Genomic DNA, 12,103 nt, shown 5'->3' on the forward strand with positions numbered 1-12,103 from the left:
AATGTATATTGCGTTAAGTGTTGTTAAGTGTAAACATAAAACTAGATGTTATATATCGTTATATATAAATATTATGTAAAGAAAAAATGATCTATAAAAGAAATTAATGTAATTATAATAAATAATTAATATTTAAAATTGAAAATTATTACGGTTTATATTGTTATAATATATATTGATGTAGTATATTTTATTTCAACTATTATATATGTACAATAAACATCTCGAATTTGTTTCAATTTTTCTTTGATCTATTATTTAAGCAGAATGATCTATTATTTAAATAAAGAGATGATGTATAATCGGAAATAGAGTTTCAAATATTTTGAGAGCCACAATAAAACATTTTTTTATGTGTAGAGAGGAAAAGCATGCTGGCACAGTATATTTTAGTTTATCGTAAGAAATTTTGTTAATTATATATTGTTCGACAAATTTAAATTATTTTTCTAAACGAACGGTACCAAGTAATTCTTATAAATTTTTGGTCGTTGAATTCGTAGATAAAATTGTAAAATTATGTTCAGTTGTTGAGAAGTTCGGTTGTTACATCAAGTTGTTGAAAAAATTGATATTAAAAGTAAATGACATTTTTGTGTTCTTTTGAACTAATATATATATCTCAAAAATATGACGTGGGAGCAATTTCATTTACGGATTCATTTTCAGTAACAAAAAATCTATAAGAATCACTTGTTTCCATTCGTGATTTAAAATCCGTATCGGATAGTGTTATTATACAATAAACAATAAAGACATACTTATTAAGAATTTTTTTATATATTTGCTTAAAAAAGTTTTGTCCTGACTCTGAATTACTTCGTTTATTGAATCATTAATAAAACTTTAAAAAATTGGCGACCTCACTAATTTCAATGACCTTGACGTATATGTTGTTCTGAGTGATCTCCCATAAGTTTTAATCGTCGCTTATCCTTCGTTAAAAAGATATTAACAAATAAAATTGACAATATAAACGATTCTGCTTCGATGAAACAATTCTCTGCTTTAATCCTATAGGTATGCACACTGTGTGCATATCAGAAATCCTAACGTAATTTGTTAAATCGAGATTTTTTTCGTGTTTCTGAATTGTTTCTGAACTTAATTCTATCGACTTTTATATATTATGGATTTATTCTTTAATCAATTCTCCATTAATTGAAAAAAAATTAATTGAAATATGTCCATTTTTATGAAATACGGAAATTACGACAATAAATATGGATAGCATATGAGGTATCTCGAGTATGTACATCAAGGGTAGAAAAAAAGAATGTGTATAGATAGGGTTAAAAATGCAATTATTTTCTTATATAAGTTTTTAGAGCAGAGAATTTGTGTTTTCAAAGCAGAGAATTTTTTAATACGTATACAAATTTTCTATTTTAAAAACACAAATCCTCAAGGAAGTCAAAGTCATTGATATTTTCCATCGCTTGTTATTTATTAAAAAAGTTATAAACAAAACAATTTTTATGAATAGCAATTTATGAACACAATTTTTGAACACAAAGTATCATATTTTAACAGTATTTCTCCTAGACAAGAGAGGAGGTGGGGTAAACTTCGCTTCGCATGAAAAGTTGAACGTTCCTAGGCAGGGGGGATATTATTTAAATTATATATAGCAGAAATATAATGTTATTTCTATAACATATATCGAAGTCAATGAATCAATGAAGTCGCCAATTTTTTTTTTAAATTTTACCGATAATATTATGTAATTCAAACTTGCTGATAGATAACATATACTTCGCAAAAATCTTTTTTTTTCGTTTTACGTTATATACAAATATTTTTATTGAACAATTGATGCTTTTTCGTTCTTGCAGCTAAAGAAATCTTATCGAGGTCTAAAATTGTTACTTTGAGAATTGTGAGCAATTCAGATTTTTTTAATGTTCTTCTATTTTCCTTTTTTTATTCTTCTCATCTCAAGGTACACTTTCTTTCTTTTAATGGATAATTCTCGACAATGTTCACTAGGACGAAAAAGAAAAAGGATGATAGGTACTAATCTCGGCATTTGATTCTCAATCCCTTCCCATTCCTTACACCCGACTCAATTCAATTATTATATTCGTATATTACGTATATTTAATATATATATTCGTATATTTAAAAAAACATAATGCATCTATAGTTCACAATTTTAATTTGCTATGCTTCGAATCGCGCTTCAGTTCGATCGATTGCATCCTCGTATTTGAGCGGATGTTTAGGGACGGATATGAGAGTCGCGTGTTTGAATCCAGCAAGTATTGGATTCGGCTGTGCAACATACTGCGATTACTTCCTGCAAGTAAAAGTGCTTATTGACGCAATCAGGATAAACATTAACAGTTTCATTTATCTTGCTCTTACTTTTTCTTTGATTTATGTATTTTTATAAATTTCAAATCCGTTTAAAATAATTATGTATTTTGACAAAAAATTGCATGTTTTATGCAAACTTTATTCTTTCAATTTTCAATAATCAATTAATCTAACATTAATTGATACTAATGGATTTATCTAGCAAAATAGTTATATCAGTAATAGAAAGTAATAGAAATAAATTTAAAGATAATAAAGTATTATAATGTAATTTATGTATAGAGCTGCAAGTATGTGTATCTATTTAAACGTTTTATATGTCGATGAAACTTAAATTCGTACACATTACATAAGCATATTAAAATATTTCTTACATAAAATATTAAATAATATTTCTCGTTTAAACTTTGCTTTTGAGATTTAACAATCTATAATTTTGCAAAAGTAGATCATCGGTATTTCAAATTCTCAGTATTTTTAATGAAAATTATTATACTAATTTATAATTAAAAGTAGTATCAAGTTTATTTCCTGTTTTTAGAAAAAAATATAATTCCATTTAGAATATCTTATATATCATTGGAGGAAAACGTACTATAGTTTTTAGTTATAGTGCCTGGCTTTTAGTGTCTGTTTCCACATGACAAATCACAATTTGATTAATTGACTGGATCAGTCGACTGGCTGATTAAACGTTGTTCATTAGGAGAAAGACGTGAACTTAGACGATCTCTAAGTAAGATTATTACATAATAAAAGAGACTTTTTTACGAGACCTCCGAAATATGCTAACAATAAGTAAACTGCATAAATTAAATGTAATTAAAATGACATTCTCCATAAATTAAATGTAATAGAAAAATTGAATTAAATGTAATAGAAAAATTGGGATAATATGAAGAACAATATCGTTTAATTCATGAGAGTGTGTGTGAAAGAGAAAGAGAGAGAAAGAGAGAGAGAAGTAGATTTTCATATAATATTTTAATTAGACATATAAATCCAGTTCTCTAAGAAGTCCATGTTTTTTCATATGTACAAACTACTAGTCTGTAGACTATTAATTCGTAAGCACAGTTCTTATACGAAGAAAACGTTATCACGTCATGTGACAGCTTTAGAGCGCCATATTGGACTAAGCAATGGTAATTATGGTAGAATTTAAAATAATATAACCTCATTGATGAAGCAGTGAAAAATTACTAGGAATAGATCGATGTGAGTGATGTCATAAGGATTGTGTCAGTTGTCTTAAATGACAACTTGAAATGATAATAATTCTTATATTTAATTATTTCTCTTTAATACATTTGTTATCATATCCTGGCTGAGAGTCCACAACTGTGCAGCTAATGCAGAATCCAGTGCAGCATTCGACGGTTGGCAATGGCAACAGTTGTTAAAATAGCTACCTGTTACACCCTCTAATTCAGGAGCAGTAGCGCAGAATATAACAGTGCTCGCTGCTTGTTGCTGGAATATTTTATATTCGATTATTATTTTACCTATTCTTCATAATATGAACATAAATTAAAAGTGCACAATAATATAACGAAGATAATAAAAAATGCAACTAAATAAGATTTATCATATAAATTCATTTACATATTAAATATTGAGGAGATAAAACTAAACGGTCAATCCTCTTTGTATTATTTTAAAGAGTATCTATACTCTTCAAAATTTAAATCTATAGTGCTTCAAATGAATTAGGAGATTTATATCATACCAATGATTTTGTGAATGGTCGTGCTAAGGCAAACAATAATCGGTACAACCACCATTGACGCGATAAAGATGTAAACACTAGGTTACCGGGATGACAAGCAAATACGCCTATGGAGGGCCATTGGCGTGCCAGTTCTTGCACGAATAAAATATTACAGAGCTTTGATTCATTGTATGCTGCCATCGCCCAATATTTGTATGCTGGTACAGACAAAGACTGGTGAAGATCTTCTACAGTTCGTATTGATGAAAATCTATATCAAAAATATATCTGATTACAAAAATTCTCAATATAAATGACATTATTACAAGAAAAATATCAAGAAGTTACCTATGTGATTCACTGGAAACTACTACGATTCTAGGATTGTTAGAACTCTGTATAGTCTGTTTCAATAGAAGAGTCAAATAAAATTGTGACAAGTGATTAACTTGAAACGTTGTCTCATAACCATCTTTTGTAAGTTGATAAGGTAGTCCAAACACGCCTGCATTTAATATAAGAATGTCCAGAGATCTGAAAAATTAGAAAATTTCATATAAACAATATATAATATATCAAAATAATTATAACTACTGTTATAACTACTAAAAAATTTACTTAAATCTCTGCTTAAATTGTTCAGCAGCTTCACGTACACTGCTCAATGATGATAAATCCATTTCTAAAGCTACACAATTTGCAATATCTTTCTCTTGCTGAATACGTCTTATAGCGTCATTAGCCTTTTTCATATCTCTACAAGCTAATATTACATTACAACCATGCAAGGCTAATGATCTAGCTGTTTCAAATCCTATAGAAAGTTTTGTCTAATTAGTAAAATTGTACAATAATGTTATAACTATAATTATTCTCACTTACCAATGCCTGTATTAGCTCCTGTAATAAGAGCGACTTTGTTACGCAGATCTCGGCCATGTAATACTGCCAAGGCAGTACTACTTCCATCGAATCTTTGTCGTATTATTTGAGACATCTCTCTGTATTCAGTAGCAAATGCTAATCGTGGATCAGTGTAAGTTGTTGTACGATTTGTATGGTCGATATATAAAACTTTACCGTCATCTGATATACATCTCTCCCATCCAGGTGGTAAATCTATTTAATTTTTTAAATTTAATCTTTACTTTTAATTCTATAACAGTTAACTTTTAACACTTTTAATAATTTAACAAGTTCTCTTTTTTTATTTTAATATTAATTTTGTCTAATATAAAGTGATCAATAAATTAATATATTGATAAAATCTTTTAATGTAAGAGGCTGAGCACAATCAAAAGAACAGGGAATTGATAATAAAAATTTCAACTCAAGCTTATAGCACACACAAAAACATAAGGCAGATATAAGCAGTAAGCAAATTGGTCAATTATAGTAGAGACCGTAAGGCCAGTAGTGAATTCAATGTTGCGATTTCCTTGTTGCTTACGTCTTATTGCTTTAGGTTTTTAGTTATTCCTTCCATTTACATCGATTCTCAGATAATCTCACTTGTGACGTCATCGACTCAGTTGAATGTGCGTTCCTTTTGCATTCTGACAAGTGAAATTTATCTGATTTTTCCTATAATCTGTAAGATTGAGACCATGTGCTTTAGTGAGTCTCATAAACTCACTTTACAAGTGAGATTCGAACCTGTGTTGTCCTGATAACTTTTTACCAAAGTAAGCAAATAATGATATCATTAATCTGTATAAAATACTCGGCTCACTTCAGACTCAGTTTACTTGTGTGCAAATGGAATGCAACTTTTGTACGTGCCATGGGCTTTATAAAAATCTATCGATACTTTCCAGCAAGTAACACAATGTGATCCAATGATCATGTCATCTTTGGGAGTTTTTTAGCAGAGGCATAAATTGACTCAAGAGTCATTCTGTCTGTTTCTTAATGATTATCACACAAGGACAGGATCTCTAAATATATATGGATATTGATGAATGATAATAATAAAAAAAAAGGGAGATAATAAATCCTAATAGATCTTTAAAGATGAAAGCGAATTTTATATAAATCTTTATTTATTCCTATGAGGTTTGAAGAATCTGGTTGAGTGTAAGGAAACTAAATGAATAAAAATGAATAATATAATGATAAATGATAGAATAAAGTGGAAAGAGAAGAAATGATTTAAGGTTAAGTTGTTGATTGAGAATCTTCCTCAGACTCATATAACTAGTATATTTCCTATGTATGGGATTCTCATGTCAATTTGTATCTCTTGCTGTAAAGCTCTCTTCGTTTAACATTAGCAAACAACAAGAATATAATGATTCATTATATTACACTGTGTCATCTGTGTCATGCTGGAAAGCATCCTATGCAAATACTATGAAATACATAGCTTTTGATAGGTTGAAATTCTTATTCTCTGTTCTCTATTCCTTACTTTTTTAATTATACGTAGCATATAATAAAAGTGAAATGAAAAAATCAAACGTAACCTCCGTTGACAATCTTTTTACGGCCAGTTCTAGGATGCGTCCACTGCGTGCCTTTCGTATAGTGACTGCAACACGATATGTCATGAGAATACACTCGCCTATTTCAATTAATCTTTTTGTATCATGAAACATGCAAACTTCATATTGATTACTTCACATAATAAACGTTTCCATCTAACGTTGTTCTCTCTTCCCATCCCGGCGGTAATTCATCCTCGCTATCGGAATCATTCAAAATAGTCATGACTGAATCACTGAATCCATAGATCGGTTTTCGGTGATAAACTTAAAATGAAAAAAAAAACAGATAGATGTTTGATAATTTAATATTTGTCAAAACCGAGAAAGAGTTCTAGCACAGTTTAATTAAGGAACAGAAAACAGATTACAGATTATATGAATCCCTATTCCAATCGTGATTATGTTCAGATTCTAACCAGAGTGCCACCTATATATCACTGCATCTTGTTATTTACCAAAAGTTAAACAAGGATGACATAACACTTGGGGACACTGGGAATCCGAACACGCTATTATATGTCATAATAAAATTTAATTATTAATAAGTAAATTGAAAGTTTTCCTTTATTTTTCGTCATATTTATAAATTATGCTGCGCTTGGAAGGAAGTTTCAACAGCAACAATTGGTCGCGTCATATCCTTTTTGACCAATGAGATTGGAGACTTTGGTCGGATTTTTATTTCTAGAGTCTTTAGGCGGGACCAATCAAAAAACATCATTCGATGTCCTAACTCTTAGGCCGAGTTCACACTTTAACGGAAAAGTGGAAAGCGGATAAGCGGAAGCCAATCGAAACTCGCAGTAATAGTAATAGTACATTTTGCTTGTCTTTGGCTGTGGTCAAAGTCTAGCTGCAAGTGTTTTGAAGCATTTGATGGACCAATTAGAAGAAAGAATTTTATAAACTGATCAATTAAAAAACGCTTCAAAGCGTTTGCAGCATCGTGTTGACCGTACCCTTTGCTTCTGTCTTTGCGCAAATTCTGATTGGCTTCCGCTTTTCCACTTTTCGTTTTTCCGTCAAGGCGTGAATCCAACCTTATGGTTTCCGCAAATTCTATGTTCCATACAAAACTTCTAAAAATGATGTAATATTACTTCCGCCGCATGGCAAAAGTTGGATTGAGTTCAACTTTTGTCGCGCGATGGAAATTATATATCTATTACTTCCGAGCAAGCGAGACATTGATTGACTATCGCGCCACTTCCGCCGCGGAAATTATTGCACTAGCCTATAATTCTTCTATATATAGATAGTCAGCATGCTTTTGTAATTTTTACCTTGTTTGAAGATACAGAATCGACTGAAGATTTACCTGAAGATTTAGTACAGAGACGAATCATTACTACTTTCGATACAATTTTATCGATAGTGTCAGAAAATGTATGTAATCACGTAATTCTCAAATTGAAAATAGATGTACTAGCAATAATGTACGAGCGATTTCGACGATAACAGAAAAAAAACCGGCATGACCTCTCTCAGATTCAGAAAGACTTGTAAAATAAATGGAGCGTCCATTGTAAATTATGCATAAGGCTCTTATCTTCGTTGCTCTCGGCCACTTCCCAGCTTGCCATAGCGATCAATCAATTCATTACTAGAAAAGAAGAGATTATTTCTTTCTCTTTTTATCAAGTCTTCAGCTTCTCTCGTATGAATGCTCCGTCTATCTTATGCATGATCTACAATGGGCAGTAGCAGTAGTGGATTAAGGAGTAGGCGTCCAGAAATCGACCAATCATAGTTGAATGAGAAAAATAATCAACTATGATTGATCGATTTTTACGCCTACTCCTCAACTACTGTTACTGCCCATTGTAGACTATACATAAGTCTATGCTCAGGTTTTTCTCTGGCAAAAGCCAGAACTTATGACTCAAGAATGCCATCTATTTCCGTTTAAAACGAACGCCTGACAAAAGCGCGGGTAACAGTCCTCCAAACAGTCCAAATTTCCAAAGAAGCCACAACGAGTTAAACGAGTGTAGTTGTTTCTTCGGACTATTTTTCACATAGCTGCATTTTTTATCGTGGAATCACTGGAGCACGCTAAATTTATAGTGTTAATCTAAAAGAATCGACACAATGTTCGAGGCACGTTTGGTACAAAGCGCGATCCTGAAGAAGGTGTTGGATGCGGTAAAGGATCTTCTAACCGAGGCGACTTTCGAATGCTCTGACTCGGGCATTCAAGTCCAGGCGATGGACAACGCACACGTTTCTCTCGTCTCGTTGAATCTCAGGAGCGATGGCTTCGACAAATATCGTTGCGATCGAAATTTATCAATGGGGATGAGCATTAGTTGGTGAGCACAGACATAATAATTTAAAGGTTATGCGCCGAATGATTGTATTTTGAACAAAGAGATGGTACTTGTGTTTCTTTTGGCTGCTTTTGCTTTATGTCTTTTGCTATATGAAGTAAAATAAATGTATGTGCAATTTTTGAGAAATGCATACAAAAGGGACAAAAGAACTAGAATCAGAAAATATAATAATTAATGCACTTTGTATAACAATAATCAATCATGAAACCTACTTCCAGTATGTCAAAGATATTGCGATGCGCTGGTGCAGAAGACACGGTAACCCTCAGAGCATGGGACAATCCCGAGTCGGTCGTTTTTATATTCGAATCGCCCAACAAGGAGAAGTTAGCCGAATATGAGATGAAATTGATTAATATGGATCAAGAACATTTGGGTATACCTGTGAGGTTTACTTATGTTAAATTAATAGAGTAGATATTAATGAGCTTTGTACAATAAGTCATTACCTAAGCCAGAGCTGTCCAAGGTTAGTGTTTTTTGGTTTGAAATCGAAATATACCACATCTATTATCATTCCTATTTCCTATTTTTGTATTCACATCTACTGTCATTCCTATTTCTTACTTCATTGCTGTTTTGTCATAGCACATGACCATCGGTCTCAGGGACGATATTAGTTTGACATTATTAAAAATTTTTTACTTGTGCCTCACTAAGTTTAAAAATATTCTGTTATTTATATTTTTGTAGTTAAATATATTATGAATAATAATATCTTATAATATTAGAGTAACAGAATTTAGTTTTAAACACATTGAAAGACACACAGGTCAATAACTATTAGCGATTTTAGTCTAATATCATCCATGAAACCGAGCATCGCGCACTATGACAAAACAGCAAGTAAGGAATAGGAACAGTAAGAGGTGCGAACCAGTTTTGATTTCATTTGAAATCAAAAAAACATCCGATCTTGGACAGCTCTGATCTAAGCTTCAAGTCAGACTAATATTACATCATCGTTTTTTTGTCAATTTGTTGTTTTGGAACAAGCTTTTCAAACCTGTTGATTAGTTACAAGACATTTACATTTTCTCAAATCTTTCTGTCCTTCAGCCACTTAACATGTTTGAAAAATTTTTTATACAACAAATATAATATCAGCCTTAAACTGTAAAAAATTGATCAATCATAATTAAATATGAAAAGAACACTTGACTATGATTGATAAATTGCTTATGATCTGAAGCTTAGATAATGGCTTATTGTAGAATACAGTCTACACAGTTATCATTCATCAAGTAATTGCTTTACAGGAGACTTCATACTCGTGCGTTGTAAAAATGCCCACTGCAGAATTTACCCGTATATGTAGGGATTTGAGCCAATTTGGAGAATCTATAACTTTCGCATGTTCCAAAGAAGGTATAAAATTCAGTGCGTCTGGCGATTATGGTTCAGGTAAATATCAATGAAACATCAATGTATACATATATGCACACAAGATAAATATCATCTAATCAGGAGACAGAACAATTTTAAGCTTTAATACCGCAATTTTAAGTTTCAGTACCGACCGTATTAAAACTTGGGAACCTTCGTTCTCATGCCTAACACTTATAATTAGCATGCTATCCCATAACTATTCTGATCTCTAATTAATGCCTAATTGACTACATTCCTATATCAATATATAGCATGTAATTTGTTTTTCTCTACTTACAAATATAAAATATAAAGGAAACTCGACATTTTTTTCAATGCTGCGATTTTCTAAGTCCAACAATAGATTGAACAATAGATTGCTAATTGCAGAGTTTCAACCATCAGTCGTTAATTGAAAGTATATTGAAAATTTTTCTAATCTTGTCATATTTTACTTTTTCTTGTTTGTTTTTACTTCCATACAAAATATACTCATGGGGAGATATTTGAACACTAAATGAAATTGTAATAATAGACCAAGTTTTGTAGATGTATTTATATATGGATTTAATTAAAGGAGTTGAAAAACACTACGATGTTTATAAATAATGTTACAGAATATTTGTTATAAAATAAGGCGGAAATATTAATTTGCACAGAGACATCCTGTACATGCAGTTGAATAAGTGCAAGACTTACAAGCTGCTTTTATTTCTTTTGCAGCTAACATCAAATTAGCACAGACTGCAGACGCTGATAAGGAAGAGGAAGCAGTAATAGTTAATATGCAGGAACCAGTAAAATTAACATTTTCTTGCCGCTATCTGAATTGTTTTGTTAAAGCTGGCCCTCTTTGCAACCAAGTTCAATTATCCATGTCAGACGACGTGCCTCTAGTATGTGAATATAAAATTGGCGATATTGGACACATCAGGTATTACCTAGCACCCAAAATCGACGATGAGGAAGAAAACTAAAAATAACGACAGAAATAGAATTTATATACATTGAATTGTAATTAACGGCACTGTATTACGTTATTACTTCTTTGGAAAATTTTGTTCTATTAACATTCGACATTGTCATATTTATTTCAATAGAAAAGAAATTATTAATTGGCTTGACATAATTACAAAGAGATGATACTATACATGTATTTTACTGATCCAGAAAATTAAATATTCCGTTTTTCATTATTTGATATTGAGGTACAAGTAAGGCGAAGTTAAAAACACTTTTAAGGTAATATATTTTAATTTTACATTTAAAAGTTATTTGGCTCGTCACAGTGCTAGCGCAATGCAGAATTGACACTAAAATTTATAGTAGAGTGACACAATGATTAGTATAGCAAAATGGTGTCATCCTCTTAATCAATATTCACATTATTAATGTTTCAGAAACTGTGACAATATTTTGATAATATCGCATTGTTCTTTTTTTTTTTATATGTAAGAAGAACTCAATATATTTTCAAAAAATTTGATAAATTTTGAATGTTATATGTTATTCTTATATCCTAGCCTAGACCGAAATTTCAAATTTTGCTTAATGCAAGTATCTTATTTCTTATATGTTTGTGTGTATACGCTACTTTAATATAAAAATACATAATTAACTTACGAGCTGAAGGAATAAGAGGGCTATCATGGATGGAATAGCCTAGAAATAGTATACAGTTAAATCTTACACAATTTGGATTTATCCTATAATTACTCTAAGTAATTAAGTTGATAAGTAATTATTAAATATATTGATTTATACTATAGAATTATATTTTACACACAAGCACTCCTCGACAGAGATATCTATAAATATTAGAATCATTCATCATTTGTCCTCTCTTTGCTTTTGAACAAAAATCTTTTAACCCTTTAAATACACAC

General features: G+C 30.9%; 2 protein-coding genes across 2 annotated transcripts; one reads left to right on the top strand and one right to left on the bottom strand.

The window, feature by feature from the left end:
• Window positions 1-3,606: 3,606 nt before the first annotated feature.
• On the bottom strand, window positions 3,607-6,739 carry LOC105617622 (WW domain-containing oxidoreductase-like). Its single transcript, XM_012199176.1, has 7 exons — window positions 6,648-6,739; window positions 6,496-6,560; window positions 4,913-5,149; window positions 4,649-4,844; window positions 4,379-4,564; window positions 4,049-4,301; window positions 3,607-3,792 (listed from the first exon to the last, which is right to left on the bottom strand). The coding sequence occupies exons 1-7, from the start codon at window positions 6,737-6,739 to the stop codon at window positions 3,607-3,609; spliced, it is 1,215 nt and encodes a 404-aa protein (XP_012054566.1).
• Window positions 6,740-8,607: 1,868 nt separating this feature from the next.
• Window positions 8,608-11,701, top strand: LOC105617623 (proliferating cell nuclear antigen). Its single transcript, XM_012199178.1, has 4 exons — window positions 8,608-8,828; window positions 9,068-9,233; window positions 10,109-10,253; window positions 10,941-11,701. Exons 1-4 carry the CDS (start codon window positions 8,608-8,610, stop codon window positions 11,192-11,194), a joined length of 786 nt encoding a protein of 261 aa, XP_012054568.1. The 3' UTR covers window positions 11,195-11,701.
• The last annotated feature ends 402 nt before the right edge of the window (window positions 11,702-12,103 follow it).

Source organism: Atta cephalotes, assembly GCF_000143395.1.
Source record: "Atta cephalotes unplaced genomic scaffold scaffold00013, whole genome shotgun sequence".
In the NCBI taxonomy this organism is placed as follows: Eukaryota; Metazoa; Arthropoda; class Insecta; order Hymenoptera; family Formicidae; genus Atta; species Atta cephalotes.

Coding starts and splice junctions, on each gene's coding strand:
- LOC105617623 (XM_012199178.1), top strand. CDS start 8,608: ATGTTCGAGGCACGTTTGGTACAAAGCGCGATCCTGAAGAAGGTGTTG. Junction 8,829..9,067: donor ATGGGGATGAGCATTAGTTG/GTGAGCACAGAC, acceptor ACCTACTTCCAG/TATGTCAAAGATATTGCGAT. Junction 9,234..10,108: donor AAGAACATTTGGGTATACCT/GTGAGGTTTACT, acceptor ATTGCTTTACAG/GAGACTTCATACTCGTGCGT.
- LOC105617622 (XM_012199176.1), bottom strand. CDS start 6,739: ATGACTATTTTGAATGATTCCGATAGCGAGGATGAATTACCGCCGGGA. Junction 6,561..6,647: donor GGAAACGTTTATTATGTGAA/GTAATCAATATG, acceptor ATCGTGTTGCAG/TCACTATACGAAAGGCACGC. Junction 4,845..4,912: donor AGGAGCTAATACAGGCATTG/GTAAGTGAGAAT, acceptor AACTTTCTATAG/GATTTGAAACAGCTAGATCA.